At 39.1% G+C, this 18363-nt stretch overlaps 1 protein-coding gene across 1 annotated transcript in view; it reads right to left on the bottom strand.

The window, feature by feature from the left end:
* Positions 1-1049: 1049 nt before the first annotated feature.
* The window catches only part of GUCY1A2 (guanylate cyclase 1 soluble subunit alpha 2), a 136192-nt gene continuing 118878 nt past the window's right edge, over positions 1050-18363 (bottom strand). The window contains exons 7-8 of the mRNA XM_032678916.1: positions 13675-13829; positions 1050-2540 (exon numbers count right to left, since the gene is read on the bottom strand). Coding sequence (XP_032534807.1) covers positions 2333-2540; positions 13675-13829 — 363 coding nt within the window. The 3' untranslated portion in view covers positions 1050-2332. The remainder of the gene's footprint in view (positions 2541-13674; positions 13830-18363) is intronic.

The raw sequence follows: 18363 nt of genomic DNA, 5'->3' as shown, positions 1-18363 counted from the left end.
GCACCTACTGAACAATGAGGATGTGCCAGTGAAGTCAGAATGAAATCTCAATCTACTGACAGCTATTTGAAAAATTTTCACTCTAGGGAACTAGGTATAGATATCAAACCCACAGATTTATTAGCCAGGAAATAGTGTTCCTCTTTCAGTGGTGAAACATGAACTTTGATCCATTTATGATTCTTGCATGTCTCACTGGTGTTCCCAGGGAAAAAATGCATGCTACATCCTGTGTCTGTGCAAACTAACAGGCTAAAACTTGTCATCCTGGGCAGAAAATTCTCAGATCTGTAGTTTGGGTGGAAATTCTGCAACCTCAAGCTTGAACAGTTTTTATGTCATTTTTCAGACAGGCCATAGAGCTGTAGATGCTTTTTATAAAGGCAGATAAAAGATTAACTCCTCCAATCCCAAAGATGCTCTAATATCAATGTTCTAACATCAGTGTTGCTCTAGAAAGTGAGTGAATGTCCATTTAAGTAAGTTTCTGGGCTAATTCCAATGCACCTACCTTCCTCAGGCAAGAAAAAAAACCACTCCTGCATAATAAGTTCAGATGTCTTTGATAGGCTGAAGTCTGTACAGGTTCAAGACAGAAAGATCTAACTGGATAATCTGGACATATGGTGAAAGTTATTTACTTATTTTCATAATGTGTCTCACATTATGACTACTAAATCCATAAGCAAACTCCCTTCTGGTCTGGATTAGATAAATGCAAAGTTTCTCATGCCTCCTAGTGCTATTGAGTCTTATCTTTGATTACAGTGAGCTTTGATTAGGTTCACGTAAAGCAAAGCCACTTTGAATCACTGCACAAGTTTTGACTAACAATATGCAAGTGCAGAATAACATCAGCCCACATCAGTACAACCCCAAAGGCAGTACACCTACAGAGGAAAACTGTCTGCCATTATTTTGAAAACAAAAATGTGAGAAATAAGCAATGCTGAAAACGTGCCTATTAGGGGACAGATACACATCTTGCTTCAGCTGGATTAACTGAAGGAAATAATACTATATTAATTTACAACAGCAAAGAACTGGACTTTTTTTTTTTTTCAATTGACCTGGACTAATCTAAATCTTAAACTGCCATTTGCATTAACCAGGGAAAGTACTGCCTTCCTCTTTTTGGTGGTTTTTTGATCTTCATTAGATAAAACAGGAGACCTTCAAGCCAATCCAGCAATAGAGGAAATTAACATATGAGCAATCATTATTAACAGATTGGATTTGAAATAATCAATCTGGACTAGAAGCACAAGTCCAAATAAAAAATGTGGAAAACTAATACCCAGAGAGCTTTCAGTGTCTGCTGGAATTCCTCAGAATAAGTTTTCACAAGACCAAATTTTTAAAAAAAGTTCAGGGCTTCTACCAAAATTCATTTTGACTGATAATTTAGAGGGCAAACAAGCCCCACTGCAGAGAATTTTTCTGTTTGTCCACACATTGATCTTCTGCACTTTGTTTGCATTGTTCTGGAAAGACTAGACATACAGCACTGTATGACAAATACTGAACATTATTTTATATAAGAAGACAATGCTCATCTAAAGCTTTAGCATAAACATCAGGTAAAGAGATTTACCAAAGTGGGATCTTTTTCCTGTAAAATATTGGTATTTTTGTTGCCAAAAAAAGTCAAGAAATGCCTTCTCCCTACTTGTATAATAATGCATTTGATAGGTAAAATGTATGAAATATACAGTAGCTTCTTCTGAAAAGCTATCTAAGCTCACTCAGCTTACAGTATGTGGAATGCAATTATCCAGAAAGTGAAATATGTATAAAAATAGGTAAAATTCCTACAATATTTGTATTAAATTATAATTCCTCCTGCCAGGAAGGTTACAACAGCTCTACAGTACATGTATGAAATGCTTGTTCGTAAAGTTAAAAAACATCATTACCTTACTGAAGAACACATTAAATGTAGGAATGCATAATCAGAACTGACTCTCAATTCTGCTTAGCTGGTGCAAATCTACAGAGAACCACCATCATTTCTGCACAAAACAAAACCAACCTCTAATCTGAGAGTTGGGGTGTTGTTTCGTTTTGTTTGCCATAGAGGGGCCAGACTGAAGTTTATGAAAGAAATTCCTCTGGGAAGTGGAAATAAATTGCTTAATATTTTTTTCCTATCTCCACTTTGTTTACTGACAGCAGTCACCCATCTTTTAAAATGATTATTGCCTGACATTTCATGGAGCTTTTACCACCTGTTCAGAACAAAGCAGAGACATACAAAGAACTTCCAACTCCCCTGTCATGACCCAGTTCTGGGCTTGTGCTTTTTTGACGAGTCTTTGATCTGCAGCAGGTCTCATAGGCTAGTCTCCCGGAGGAACATGGTGCCAATGTTGTAAGAAACCTTTCTCACTCTGGCAGATGTGATGGAGGGTTTTGGCGGCTTCTGACCACTTCTGACCTCAAGGAAGTAACAGATCCCAGGAATTTCCTTTGGAAAGTTTTCTGGAAGCTCTTCACGGGAACGAGGGATAAAAATAAAATTTTCTTCCTTTTTCAAAAGCCTAGGGGGAAAAAAACAAAACAGAATAGAGAGGTATAAATAAGTGTAAAACACATTCCAGAAATGTCTCTTTGGAAAAGGTTGATCCCATATAGTACCGAGTGAAAAATGAGTTAACAGTATTATGTAATATCTAAAGAAATCCTAAGTCTGGATCCTCAGCTGATATATATGTACTTATCATTGTGAACTTCAAGGAGCTGTTGACTGAGATTAGCTGCGGGAATGGCCCCAAAAAAACATTCTCTGAAAATTAGTGTCAGCATTCAGAAAATAAAGTACCAGAAAGGGAATTGAATTCATAATGATCATTGTCCATAACGTATCATTTCACTCAATTAAAACACTCCAGTCTGGACAGAACTTAACAGAAATGAACATTTCAGAGTGATGACTACCACCACATTTCCTGCTAGAAAGCAGACATGAAGGTGGCAGTGCTTGGAAGCTCTCACATATTAAAACAAGGTGGTCAGTTTGTGCTCTTCTCATATATAGTAGTACTGTATTTCATAAATTAGGTGCAAATACAGCAAATCCAGCTTCAACAAAAAACAGAATAAAATCTGACACTATTCATCAAAAGTACCTGTGGGTTTAATCTATGCCATTTGGTTGAGGTCAAAAAGGGATATAGGTTCACAGGAGCCATGAAGCCTTCCTCCCGGCATGCCTGCTCAAGGGGTACAATATCACAGACCTGACTATACTGCCTTCTATACCCACAACTTGGGCAGGGGCCCTCTGTGCTGGGTTAGGAACTGGCTGGAGGGCCGGGCCCAGAGAGTGGTGGGGAACGGTGCTGCATCCAGTTGGCGGCCGGATACTAGTGGTGTCCCCCAGGGATCAGGGTTGGGTCCAGTCCTGTTTTAATATCTTTACTGATGATCTGGATGAGGGGATTGAGTGTACCATTAGCAAATTTGCAGATGACACCAAATTGGGGGGGAGTGTTGATCTGCTGGAAGGCAGGAGGGCTCTACAGAGGGACCTGGACAAGCTGGAGAGATGGTCTGATTCCAACAGGATGAGGTTCAACAAGGCCAAGTGTCAGGTCCTGCACTTGGGCCACAACAACCCCTGAAGTGTTACAGGCTGGGGACAGAGTGGCTGGAGAGCAGCCAGGCAGAAAGGGACCTGGGAGTTTGGATTGACAGGAAGCTGAACGTGAGCCAGCAGTGTGCCCAGGTGGCCAAGAAGGCCAACGGCATCCTGGCCTGGATCAGGAACAGTGTGGCCAGCAGGACCAGGGAAGCGATTCTTTCCCTGTACTCAGTGCTGGTGAGGCCACACCTGGAGTACTGTGTCCATTTCTGGGCCCCTCAGTTCAGGAAGGATATTGAGGTGCTGGAGCAGGTCCAGAGAAGAGCAACAAGGCTGGTGAAGGGACTCGAGTAGAAGTCCAAGAGGAGAGGCTGAGGGAGCTGGGGTTGTTCAGCCTGGAGAAGAGGAGGCTCGGGGGAGACCTCATCACTCTCTACAACTCCCTGAAAGGAGGTTGTAGCCAGGTGGGGGTCAGTCTCTTCTCCCAGGCAGCTACCAGTAAGACAAGAGGGTACGATCTTAGGCTCTGCCGGGGGAGGTTTAGGTTGGATATTAGGAAGAAATTTTTTATAGAGAGAGTAATCAGACATTGGAATGGGCTGCCCAGGGAGGTGGTGGATATTCACTGTCCCTGGACATTTTTAAGATGAGACTGGATGTGACACTTAGTGCCATGGTCTAGTAACCACGGCGGTGTTGGATCAAGGGTTGGACTTGATGATCTTGGAGGTCTTTTCCAACCTGGTTGATTCTATGATTCTGTGATTCTGCCATTTGTCATCTTCTCCATAGTGGAGAAATCTCTATCTGGCTAGATCTGAAAATTTAGGGCTTCTTTATCAAGTATCTTCCCTAAAACTAGCTAGACTTGTAAAATAAAGAAAATAACTCTATACATTTTGTTTCCAGTAAATTAAGTTAGTGGTAGTCAATCCCTTCCTGCGTTGAAAAGAGCAGTTTTGAGACAGGTAAATTCTGAGTAAAAGGTAAAGGTAAAAAAAAAAGTAAGAGGTAAATTCATATATCCAAGTTTGATATATGAAAACATTCTTCCTCTTTTCCTCTCCCAAGGTATTTAGTCTTTCTCTCAATCAATCTGAAGGTCAAAAACATCGTTGGGAAGGACTTTATTAATTTTTGTGAATTTTGTAATAGATGGTTTATTTAGTGTGTGTAAAGTTGATTTCTGGGAAGTAAATGAATGAATAAATCCTGTTGCCAGAAGAATTTTCCATGATTCTCAGCACATATAATGGTACTTCCATTATTGAGTATTTTCATGGGTCTTGACAATCTGTGTGAGGTCACTGAAATACAAAGGCATTTTCTTTCCAGCTTTTAAATAATCACTTGGTTATAAATCCAACAATGGTTTTGCCTTTGAACTTCTGTGGTGGTCTTTGTTAGCATGTGGTTTGAAGGTCATAATTTATTTTCCAGATTGTCAATTTTATGATCAAAATAATGTAATCCTTTCTAAATTACACAAATGTTTGCAGAAGCCCCTACATAGGCTTCTCTCTTTTCATCTCTTCCAAACTACAGGCTTAATACACTGAAACAACTCTTCGCTTCACTGCTTCCCAAACTCTATTTCTGCACACAGCGGCTGAAATCTTAGAACTTTCTGAGCTAAATCTGTAAGCTTTCACTACAGTCACTCTTCCTCAAACTGACTATTCACTGTGGAGCATCTGGCCTTGCTAAAAATCAATAGTTTCCTTCTCAGAGCCCAACATTATCTAATTTTAATGACAGTTACACAAGTCTGAAACTGTAAAATATATATATTCATTGATTCAGGTCAGGGTTGGCACTGAGATTAATTGATATTTTACACAGTTTTCCTCATAGAACAAAAGCGCGTGATATTTATTATTAATCTTATTTTCATTTGTTTGCTGAATTGTAATTTGGTTACAATGAAATACTCAAGGACTGATGGATGACTAACCATTTAGTCCTTTTGAGATTACTCCACTACTGTGGTTTGTGATAGACTCCACATCCCTGTATTAGATGCACTGCTCGATTCAGCCTTTCACCCTCAGAAATTCTCTAGTTGACCTTTATTGGAATAACATTTCAGCTCTCAAGCAAGCATGGCATAAAACCTTCTTTACCAAATCCTAATGGAAGCTACTTATGATCACATTGTATCCTAATAACTTTAATTTATACTTCTTTTAAAAAAAAGACATTTCTGGCTCATGGAATAATGCTATTAGAAAGATTTTAATCAGGATGAAAATGGTTTCTTGTTAGCATTCACTTAAAGAACAGGTTCTTAAAATTCCTTAAATATGTTGGTCCTGAAACCTGGTTTCCCAGTCTAAGACTGAGATCATGGTTCAGAAATCGCCTTTGATTTCTTACAGCTTTGTGTATACACCAAAGAAACAAGTTATCTGCATATTCTCCATTCATAGCAATGAGAACATTTTTCTGCAGGAATCTTCCCTCATATTTAGGGCACTCTTGATGTTAAAAAGAAAACAGTAGCAGCTGACAGCCGTGGTCATTTCTAAGTTTCCTGTCTTCCTTTTCATGGGTACAAAGAACCCCAAAATATACTTCTGCCAAGCAGCTGAATGAATAGTGCACATCCTCAGTGAGGACAAGGCCCAGCCACAGAGTGGGGAACTGACCTTGGCTGGACACCAGGTGACCACCAAGTCACGTTATTTCATGCAACCATTTTTACACTTCCCCTCTGGCTCAAGGGAAGATCCAGAGTAAAACCTGGTCTGGAACATCTCCTGGGTGATGGCACCCAGTTCTGGTTGGTTTCCTCACCTTGTGGACCATTCTCAGAGCACTTTTTTTGTGATGAAGTCGGACTGCCTGTTTTGAAAGTCTTAAAGCACAGTCTACCCTAAGCACACAGTCTTATCCTTCACCTTCAAGAAATTATGTTCCAGCTTAAACTCTACAAAAAATGTCCCCAGACTGTCCCATATTCACTCAAGTGGTTAGATATACAATTTACAATTCAGTGAGGGTCAGAGTACTCAAGCATTCCTACAAATTGTCTGAAACTAGGTTTGCTCTCAACTTATCTTCTTTGTTGATGATTCAGGGGAGGAAGAATTTCTTAAACACTGATTTCCAGCTGATTAACTTTGACATCATCCTCTCCTAATCTGATATCTTCTAAAACTGTCTAAATTCTTGTTCTGTCACTTCCTTGGTGGAAGTGCTGTTGCTTTCAGACAAAAAGAGTATCTGAGAATTATCCCATTTTTTTTTATTTTATTTTCAATTCCTCAATTTAAAGAAAAGTCAGAAGGTCTGTGTGTGAATGGGATCATACTTAGTAGGAACCTTGAAAAAGCTTTTAAATGCTGTAGCTCTTTTTTTTCATAGAAAAAAATCACAGGGTAATATTTCAAAGTATTTTGGCAAGAAAAAGTCTTGTCTTCATCAGTGAGTTCCTATATTCAGAAAACTACAGAATCATAGAATATACTGAGTTGGAAGGGACCCACAAGGATCATCAAGTCCAACTCCTGGTCCTTTGCAGGACACCCCAAGAGTCACACCATGTGCCATAGACTGTCATCCAAATGCTTCTTGAACTCTGTCAGGCTTGGTGCTGTGACCACTTCCCTGGGGAGCCTCTTCCAGCACCCAATCACACTCCGGGTGAAGAACCTTTCCCTAATGTCTAACCTAAGCCTCACCTGACACAACCCTCGGGACCTGTCACTGTTCACCAGAGAGAAGAGATCAGGGTCTGCCTCTCCTCTTCCACTCACGAGGAAGTGGTAGACTGCAATGAGGTCTCCTCTCAGTCTCCTCCAGGTAGAACAGCCTCAGCCACTCCTCATAAAGCTTCCCCTCCAGATCCTTCACAATCCTCATAGCCCTCCTTTGGACACTTTCTAATGGCTTAATGTCTTTTTTATATGGTGTTTCCCAAAACTGCACACAATATTCAAGGTGAGGCTGCACCAGGGCAGAGCAGAGCAGGACAATTCCCCCCCTTGACTGGCTGGTGATACGTCGTCTGATGCTTTCCAGGACGTGGTTGGCCCTCCTGGCTGCCAGGGCACTGCTCACTCCTATTCAACTTGCCATCCACCAGGAATCCCATATCCCTTTCCATGGTACTGCTTTCCAGCCTCTCATTCCCTAGTCTATACCCACAACCAGGATTGTCCTGCCCCTGATACAGAATTGCTATTGTAATGCCAAAAATCAGTGCACTTGGTTCTAAACTTTGGTGGGTTTTGATTTCTCCCTCAGTTTCTATGCATGCTAGAAAGACCAGGAGACTAGAAAAAAAACCCTAACTATGTCTTTATCTAAGTAATTGCACGTTGTATTTGTTACTTTTTTAACTACAGAAGTTTATGTATTGGTGTTATCAAAGACTAGCCATGATTTTTAATGGAACATATTGTATACTCCATGTAGCTCAGCATGGTAAGTGTCTGTCTCTGATCTTTAATACTTTTGTTTCTCACCCACCTAAGCAGAAAGAATATTGGGTCTCTGTCCTCTGTTTGGGACATTAGAGAAAAAGGCTCAGCGCACAGGATTGCGCCATCACTAGGAAAAGGCCTCAGGCTTTGCATTGATGTAACGGTGCTGGCCTCAGGACTTGCCTGGATTCGTCTAGGCTTGAGCTTTTTGTAGTTTTAGCAGTTGTGTAGCTGTCAGATGACTATTGCCTAAACATGTTTTAGCTTTACATTAGCTGTGTGAAACTGCAGTGTAACATACACTGTTAACTAATGAACAGTGATCTCACACACAGATTATTCTGTGTAGAGTGAACTACCTATGGACCTTGAATAAAAATACAAGCACAAGCATGGTTGGGCAGCAGAGGCCCCAGGACCATAATCACATCCACTACGGGGGAGTGCAGCCTCATGGAAGTAGATGACACTGGGAACTGAAACTCAAGAATAAACCAGCACATTGTGTCTACACTTTTAATACTGTAATTAGACTAACAATAATTTTTTCTGTCCATGTATAAGGTGTGTACCGGTTCTGTCCATAACTAAATTGTCTGCCCCTCAACATTTCTTGAAAGCACATGTGGTTAATTGAACAACATAAAAACAAACAGTTTTTTAAAGAATGCTCCAAAATAATCTGAAAAGACTGAATCTGAATCAGAGTCTGTATAGATCAAATTTGAACAATATTTCTAAAAGAAATAAAACTTACTACAGCAAAGGAAACTATGCACTGCCTTCCTGGAGAGCAAACCCATTGGTTTGTCCATATGAGGCAGAAAAATATAGATGTAGATATAGATATAACCTGTAGGAAAAGTAATATATATGAATAGACATAAGTTGTAAGAAAAAGAACTTGATTAGAAAAAAATCTATAAGAAGTTTATAGAAATACTTCTCTAATTACCTAAAACTTCTTTCATACAACTTTCTGTGAAATAACTATTAAAAACATATATAAATTCTGCAGGGTTTAATCAATTTTAAAGGCTGAGAAGTAATTTAGGCAAGTGAACACACAGTGACCTCACCCAGCTCAATAGGGAGGTACACTTAGGTTGCTCTCTCTCCTAAATCAAGATAAAGATATGGGATACAGGCTGTTCAACTTTGCCTAAGCTCAGATCCCAGATGTATCACCCAGCATATGATAATGGAAAGTATCTGTATGCAACACTTAATTTCAGAAGCACATTCTCCACAAGGAAAATGCATGATGGAAAAGACCAGAGGTAGAAAGATCAGGAAAAAAAATAATTTCTTTTTAAACAGGAGTTACTTGATAAATAGCAACAATTGTGTTTACCTGCTTTTGATAACTGCTTTAGAAATCTCAAGACATTACATTGCAACACAACTCGGAAAACAAGATGAATGTTGGTATATTATAGTAATATCCCATAAAAATAATTATTCAAGACTGAACCAAAGAATTAAAAAACATTTAATCTCTCTTCTGTGCTCAATAGTTTTATAAATCTCATTGTGCTTCCTTCCTGAGTATGGAAAATAGGGTAATTCTATTCAATTCAGGATAAAGTGGATGAATTAAATAAACCTTCAGCTGATTCTTTTCCTATTTCTTCCTGTCCACATGTTTAAACAGAGACCAGTTTGAGATCTTCTGCTTCCTCTCCAGCTTCCACATGTTCCACTGGAAGTTTTACCAGTGCTGTTCCAGTGCTTTCATTTCACAGTACTCAGTGATTCAAAGCAAACAGGGCTCTGTGATCCTTCTGTCAAAAGACCTGTCTGAGTTTAGAGAACAAGATATTTCAAACAGAATTGAGGTTTCAGATTCAATAGATTCTAAGTTCGCCTTTTTAAAAGGTGCTGTTTCACATATTGCAGAGCTCTGCCCAGGCAGGTGTAACTGGAGTAAGGTTGCCCCAGGTTCACTGTTGCTGCTAGGCAACAAATATCACATCTTGTATTTATAATTTTAGGCTATGATTCTTACTTAGGCAGATTACAGGCTTGCAGAGAAGTGTCTGAAACCAATAATAGGTATTCTGAAGTGTGATTATTATTTGAATGTTAATGATGCTTTATGATGCATAAACTTTACTGTAAAACAAAAGCTGACAAGTATTGGACAAGTTTCTAGTATCTGCATACTTTATAAGCACAAAACTTGTATGCCAGTAGTTTCATTTAACCGAAAATTCTGCTATTTTCATACTGATTGCAGAATTATCTACTGTGGAAAACATTGCTTCCTAGATAATAGAAATATTAACTGAGTACACAGCAGCACAGTATAATAAATATAAGCATTTAATAGAATACAAAGTCAAATATAAAGGCTTTTCAGTTTGTGATGAATCACTTTATTTCTGTACAGTGTACTAGTGCAAATTATATTCAAGAAAAGTTATATAATGACGTATCAGATCACTACTTATTTATTTGGACAGTACCAGGATATTACGTTCAAACCTCCTAGATGACTTTCAGCAGCTCTGAATAACTCTGCTCCTTAGAGTATTTTGTAATTGCAGTCTCTCCTGGCTGCTGTGTCAGCAGCGTCATTTTTTTACTTCTTCCCTGTCTGTTTTCAAGCTCTCAACCATGCCAGAAGGTATGGTTTGAAATAGCCCTTTCAAGTTGCCCCATGCACATTCATTTTATCTTCTCACGTAATCTCTGAAGCCTGTAATATAAAATTGCTCCTAGCCTGATCATCACTACTTTTAGCCATTTACCTTGAATGATAACTGCCTCTTATTCAAACACATTTTCTTGGCATTTTTTCTTCCTTTACCTGTAATCATGTGTTTAGTTTATTACTTGCACTTAAAGTTCTCTGAATCAAGCACCGAATTTGTTCAGCACATAACAGCAGATTGTTTACAGAGTACAAAAAATGCAGATAAATACCAATAATTCCATATTTTGCTGTGTTTTGTTTTGCAATTTTATGTTACAGCATTATTACAATGCCAATCACTTTTCTATTGTCTTCTCTTTTAGAAGCAACAGTCTAAATTTGTAACTTTCTGGAAGATAAGCATAGACATAATAGTCATATAAGGTGAAAATTTGGCCATCTTGAAACAAATGGTCAAATTCCTACTGGATTTCTGGGATTAAAGGGAAATGAAAAAAAAACATAGCCCTTTTTTTGATGCAACCTGGAAGATACACAAGGTGAGAAAATCTGACTCATATTATGAGTAAGAATGCTCTCCAAACCCAGGTTACCCACATGTGGCTTGCTATGGTACAGTATGACAAATGGCAGCCAGGTAGAGGTGAGAGAATCCATCTTCTCTGTGCTACAATGCACTAGGAGTCAGATAAAGGGCAGCATAAAAGAACAGATTTCTAACAAACTCCATATAGAAGCCCACAAACTAGATTTCAGAACAAACTTTTTATCTGATGAAAAAAAAAAAAGCAACCATGGAATCATAGAATAGTTTGGGTTGGAAGGGACCTTTAAAGGCCATCTAGTCCAATGCCCCAGCAATGAGCTGGGACGTCAACTAGATCAGGTTGCTCAACAGTGACCACAAATCTGTGTCTCACAGAGGAGGTGCCATATCACTCATAACCAAACTCTACAGAACTGGCACTTGTACACTGAAAGTGACTCTGGCTCCAGCATGAAAAGAAGGGAGTTTTGTGATCGTTAGTTCCCCAAATGTACTTTCATTATATTTCCACAAAACTGCCTAACTCACCAATTTCTTCTCTCAGGGACAGAAATATGAGCAAGCAACACCATAGCCTTGAGTGAAATCACACCCCTGAACCACATTTGTGAAGTACTACGATCTCTTCTGAAAAAGCATGGACTGCACTTTCAGAATATCTTGAAGACCACCTCAGGCTGGAGAACATTCCTTTTTAAGAACTGATCCTGTTCAAGGAAAGTTCAGGTCCCTGTCATAGGCCCTTGGTTGCTTTTTGCCAGAACACATACCTTCATTTGTATAAAATTAACACCAAAGGCCCTGCTACTGTGTAACTTTTATAGTAGTATGGCCAGTCTTCGCGAACGAAGATTTGGGAAGGGTCTTTGCCCTTCGAGCCTGCGCAGTGGATTTTTTAGGTGAGACACAGTGTGCGCTGAGCTGAGCCCACCCTTTAATCCTGAGGTTCATCTGCCGGGGCCGAGCAAGCTTGGACGGTGGCAGTGAGGTCCTCAGGACGTAGGTTTGTTTAGAGTGACCTTCTCTTAGATGGATGGCCTTACAGGGCTGACGAGCTCCATCTACCCGGGGTGTAACTTTTATAACTGGCACCCAATTGGTGAACAATCTCATGCTGATTATTCAAACAATGTTTTACAGGGTTTCTCCTATCCTACAGTGGAAGACCAGAACCAAAAGCAGTAGAACACTGTCTGAAAGGTCCCAAGGACAATTTCTTTTCAAATGACACCAAGTTGCAAACAGAAATTTCCTATATATTTATTGAATTTATTTTTATTTAAATGAAAACATTTTCTATAAACAATAGTAGATTGGGTCTATCTTTCTCTTGCATGTTACCAGACAACTCTATCAAGCTATGTCTGTTCACTTTATGATACAAAGCCTATTCAGTTATTCTGCCTCTTGTTCAATTTGCTACACTTGCTCCATTCTCAAAATCTGATTTCAAGTGAATGGGATCTTCAGAAGAATGCCATTTTATGCACTAGTTTAACTACTTTTAACTTAGTTTCTGACTGATTCATATTTTAGCACACCAGACACTTCAATTCTGGAGGAAGAAATCCCATTTGAAATTTTTATTTACACAGATAAGTATAGGAAAAAATTGATATTCACGGTTCTGAATAGGAAAAAAACTTAAGAAAAGCAATATTGTTTCAACAACTGTATACAGATTTACCACACAGTTTCAAAAGTTGAGCAAAACCTTACTTCAGAAAATTACTTTGGATATAAAACACTGAAAAAGAGCAAGATTGAGATCTCCTGCCAAAAAAAAGTGAGTACATCAGCTGTAATCCAATCAGTAGAAACTCTAATAATCATCTGTCAAATTTGAACAATAAGGAACACTTTATTTTAGGAGCTGTTCCTCATAACCAGATTTAATCAAGCCTTTTCTCTATTTGCATAATTTCTTCAAAGAACTAGGGATAATGCTTTGCTATTTTCAATCTTTTTTCCTACGTTAAGAGTATGTCTCTTTAAAGTGCTAAATAAGAAATTTTGTCTTCAAGAAAGCATGAAAACTCTTTGAAAGCTTGGCCTTACCAGCAAAATTAGAGACTTTCTTCTGAGCCAATGGGAATATCCTTCCTTTCATGAACTGTGTTTAGTGGGTGGAACTCAAATCCTTAGCCAAAAGCTGTAATAGTGCACAAAACTATCATGCTTTGGGAAATATCTCCCACTTTTTCTGTTACATGCTATTTTAGGCAGAAATGGTTAGCTGTTCTGTTGTGCCTCCTTGTCTCCCTTACCTGACTTCTTTGCACATTCTGATGCAAACCTGCAAAAGAAAGACGAACATCGCCATGCAACACCTCTTTCCAGTTGTCCTGGTGCCTTGATGACTTTCTGTTGAAGTTCATGTGTTGAGGACAGAGCATGTTACAAGATCAAACTCAAAACAGGTTGAAAGACAGACTATGAAAAGGCTAAGAGGACTTACTGGTATGTGGTGGGACTGACATTGATGCGGCGTGGGTGACTTCCTGACTCGAACTTGCTCGCAAGGGTGACATTGTTCCCAAATAGACAATAGCGTGGCATTCTTACGCCAACGACGCCGGCCAGCACTGAACCTGAGTGAATGCCTATCCTCATCTGGAAAAAACAGGAGATCCATGTCAGTCTGTTTCTCCTGTGCTGCCCACAGTTATGTCATTAGCACTTATTTATAAGCCAGTCACAGTAACGCTTAAAATTAATAATAAACCAAAGAAGAAAGAGTGAAGTGGAAGAAAACAGATTCTTCTATTCCTCTACCTTAAATCAGATGCAGTTAAAAGAAAAAAGAACAAAAACATGGTTATCTCTTTACTAAAATTATTTTCTTCTTCTGTGCACATTTGCTGGAGACTATGATAGCCAAAACAGGAATTGTGAACGGAACAGGATGGGATCATCCACAGTTACTGCAATATCAGACACCTAATTACACAAATAAAACATTACTGAGGGTTATTTTCACCACCACTTCTAACACAGGCTTTAAAGTAAGACCCAATTTTTCTCAAACTGGTAGAAAGAGTAGTAAAGTGGAGTGAACGAATAAGGTACTTTTATCTTCGTATTTTTCTTCCAAACTCTTCAAGGTCTAAGGTTTTTCTCACTTTGTCAGACAGATATTGCAATGGTGAGAACGCTGAAGATTGAGGCACCAATGATTTTTAAAGTAATTGTATCCTCCTCAAAATAAGAAGGAATAAATCCCCAGCAAATTAAAAACCCCCATGTGATTATTCTAGTAATCATCCCCTGCAACTGCCTGGGATGTGGCAATTACATTGATCTGTAAAGCTCAGCCACCATCCAAGTTTCTTTCAGAGTGAATAAACAGAGATTTATTCTGCATACATTTTAGCTACCAATTGTGTTTGCTAAGAAAATATTTTTTACAGATAGAAGGGTCTTTTTCTCTTGTTAACTTTATATATTAAAAAAATGAAAAGAAGATATTTCTATCTTGTGAGGATACTCTTGCTCACAGCAACTGCGTTGCTGTAAAACATATAATGTGAAGAAAATAAATAACAGCTACTAAAACAGAGAGTCTGATGGGGTATGAATTAGTTACCCCTTTTTTATGTGAACAAAATACCAGCATTTTATAACATTGATGTCCATGAAGTTCTACGAACATGTAGGACCCCACATTATTTCACTATGTTTCTTCCCATGTGGCCAAGACTTTTACCATAAAGCTAAGCATTTTTAATTTTGTTCCTCTCTTATATGTCACAGACAATGGGTATACAATTATATCTGCTACACATTAAGCTAATAATATCTCTATACACTAAGCCCATGCATAAACTAAGAACATGTTCTGCATTCAATGTGATACTACTTACAACATTCTCACAGGCAACATAAAACCTTCAATCTTCATCATAATGTTGTTAATTACAGACTAGGTTGTTCGGTGGGGGTTTTTTCCTTCTTTTTCTTCCTTTCTTCCTTTTTTTTTTTTTAAGGCTGTGAATAAGTAGCATTTGATTTAATTGAACTTTCAAACCTTTTCTATGGTAAATGAGCAAACAGCCCTTCTCAATATACATGAGGTCAGTACTTGCCCTCATGTGGTGGGGGAAAAAAAAGTTTTCCCCCCGGAATTAAAAAAAATAGTAACCCCTGAGGGGGTGGTGTCCCTTGGGATTGAGCCAATGAGCGCTCCTGCAAAATATAAACATATCACAAGCAGACTGGAAAAGAAGGATGTTGTAGTTGTTGGAGAGAGGTGGTCATGTTGTAAGGCCACGAGGAGAAGGGGCCCGGAGCCCCCCTGGGGGCTGGGCCCCACCCAGCCCCGGCTGGGGGGCCGCAGGAACTTGGAACAGTGTTAGACTGGGCCAAGTATTTGTAGCTAGAAAGCTGAAGGAGTTTTTCTCCACTGTGAGTGGGCAGCAGGAGATACTGAAAAGCGGCGGCAGAGCAGCAGTGAACGGAGAGACCGTGGCAGAGAGCCAGAAAGAGATAAGATGCAGCAGAGATGGCCTGCAGCCAAGCAGGAAGACACAGAGATCTCTAATGGAGAGAAACAGAGAGAGACTAAGCTCTACAGAGAGAGAGAGTTTGGGGTAAGAACTGAAACAAACCCCCCAAACCCCTCTGAGACCTCCTAGAGAGGAGGAGGAGATGGACTCCTATTTGAGAGGAGTCTTGGAGTGCAGCAAGCACCGGAGAGAGGAGCTAAGAAGCTCAAGACATCCCGGAGCTGGACCAGGACGGCCAGACGGAATGCGGAAGGGGTGACCTTGGCCCCCCTCGCTGCTGCTGCCAAGCTGGTAGTTATGAGACAGAGCACAGGAGCTCTGATAGAACTCTTGAGGCAAAGGCTTTTCAACTGAAAGCTGCCCGAGACGTTCTGACTCAGGGGTGAATCCCCTGAGGAAAGGGACCGTCACAAAGACCCCTGCACTTCGTGATATGACGTGGTGAGGCGAACCTTTGTCCTGGTTACTGCAGTCCACGGGAGAGAGAGAGAGACCTTCAACTGGAGCCGAAAGGCTGAGAGGGGGAGAGGAGACTCCACTTGTGTGTATTGGAAAGAAATCCAGCTACAACAATCCAGCTACAGCTGCTGCATGGAAGAAGAGAGGCTGCTGCCCTGAGAGTGGAAAGGATCTTTCCTTTTCCCTTCTGGACTTTTATTGGAGGGAAAAGAGATTGATCCATTGTAAATACTGATTTATCATAGGAGAGATAGTTAAGATTATGTATATGATGTATTGTAATATTTATTTGTACAGTGATTGTAATATAATTCCCTTTCCCCCTATATTGAGTCTTGTGTAGTGTCTGGAAAATCCATCTCACACTGGGTTGAGATGTGGGAGGGGGGCTTGAACTCAAGAATTAAATTTTAGGGGTCTCAAACCAGGACACTTCAGCAGAAGGTCTTGCTCGCATAACACAAGTATGCTCTCAACTTTTAATAAATAATAAAGAACCTGTTTACAATGCCTTTTTCCTGTGAGATGGGAGACAGATTAGTTATTTTGCACACAATTTTAAGAACAGAGCTAATGATACCTATTTGTTCCACTGCTACTCTGTACATTTATTTAAAAATCACAAATAAATCACTTGCTGTGACTTCTTCTAGGGCACATTCAAACACATGTGAAGGCCAGATTAAAACTGTATGAAAAAGTACTAGGTTTGTTTTAGTATACATTAGAGTGGAAAGAAAATTGGATAGCAAAACATGTACTAAAAAATAAAATATACTTTTTCAGTATATGCAGTGAAAGCTAAAGTTGTTGTTGGTTGTTTTTTTTACTTTCATTCTCAAAGTGTTTCCCTTTACATGGCCACATAGTTTTTTATCGTTCAGTGCTTCAGTGACAGAGGACTTCCAAAGGGTTCCCAAGTCCATCAGGATTTTCAAATTCTCAGTAGCAAAAGTTTAGTCACTCTTGAAGAACACAAATCCCACTCACACAGTAAATGCTTCCAAGATCTTTTCTCATGATTGTTTCAAAAAGACACTGGGAAAATAAATGGCCTTTGTGGTTATGACTTTTTTGCTCTGAAAGTGCCAAGGAAACCAGATATTACACAATATCAGATATTACACAACAATCAGGTTTGTTGAAAAAAATTCAAGCTGATACATCACTCTTAATATAAAATATTTTCCTTTGCAAAGTTAGGTAAATGAAGCTAAATCCACGCCAACTTCCATGGAAAAACTGTGTCGGGGAACAAAAATACATGGACATTCAAAATTTCACTCAGGAACACCCAGGTTAGATCTTCTGTGAACTGCTTGAATTTCAGAAGGGATGAGAAAAAAAAAAAGAAAGGAAACAGCTTTTTTATTTAATATAATGTGTATCTAAAGAGATTTTAAAAACTCTTGGTTTGAGTGAGTACATAACATTTTGTCTTCTATAGTATCTTCAGAGATTTTTAAAAAACATGTTCATACAATAAAAAAGGTAGATATTCTCACAAACACAGGTTAAACTACATAGAGCAACTGATGAGAGTGCCAGAACCTGATGTTTTCATTGGGTGCAAGACAGTTCACATACATTTTCTCATTAAACCATAGAGATAACTGCCTGATACAAGACAAAATTACACCAAGAGTGGCTTAAAATAAAACTCCACTTCTGCTTCATTATATGGTTCTCTATAAGAAAAGAGCCTGCAACACTGATGCTACTGCTGCGAAGTATTCCTTAGTGTGCCTTCTTACACTGAGAATAACCATTATATTGGTCATATACTAATTTGTAGCGATATATGTTTTCATAAAATTTTCTTTTCCAGGTTTGATTTTGTCTGCAGATGCATTGTTCTGTCTTTTTCCTCATTGAGTTGATAAGTGTTGTGTCAACAGTTTAAGGTTATTTTTTACAAAGGAAGAAAATGTGTGATCAAACTATTAGCAACAAGACACTTATTGAGGCACATCAGCCTTTCACATTACCTTTGCAGGAAAAGAAAATCTGCCTGGAGTATATAACTTACAACAATAATAACAGTTATAGGTGTATAGTTATAGCTCCCAAGCCATATCGAACATGCAGCCCTTACCAGTGCTTTCCCAGAGTGTTTACCATTAAAGATTAGTAATAGCATATAAAGCATCAGTTAGGTGACAACACCAGGATGCATTATTTGT

Source organism: Chiroxiphia lanceolata, chromosome 2 (assembly GCF_009829145.1).
Source record: "Chiroxiphia lanceolata isolate bChiLan1 chromosome 2, bChiLan1.pri, whole genome shotgun sequence".
NCBI lineage: Eukaryota > Metazoa > Chordata > Aves > Passeriformes > Pipridae > Chiroxiphia > Chiroxiphia lanceolata.
The sequence above is the reverse complement of the archived record's forward strand: the minus strand, read 5'-3'. Positions and strand labels throughout refer to the sequence as shown.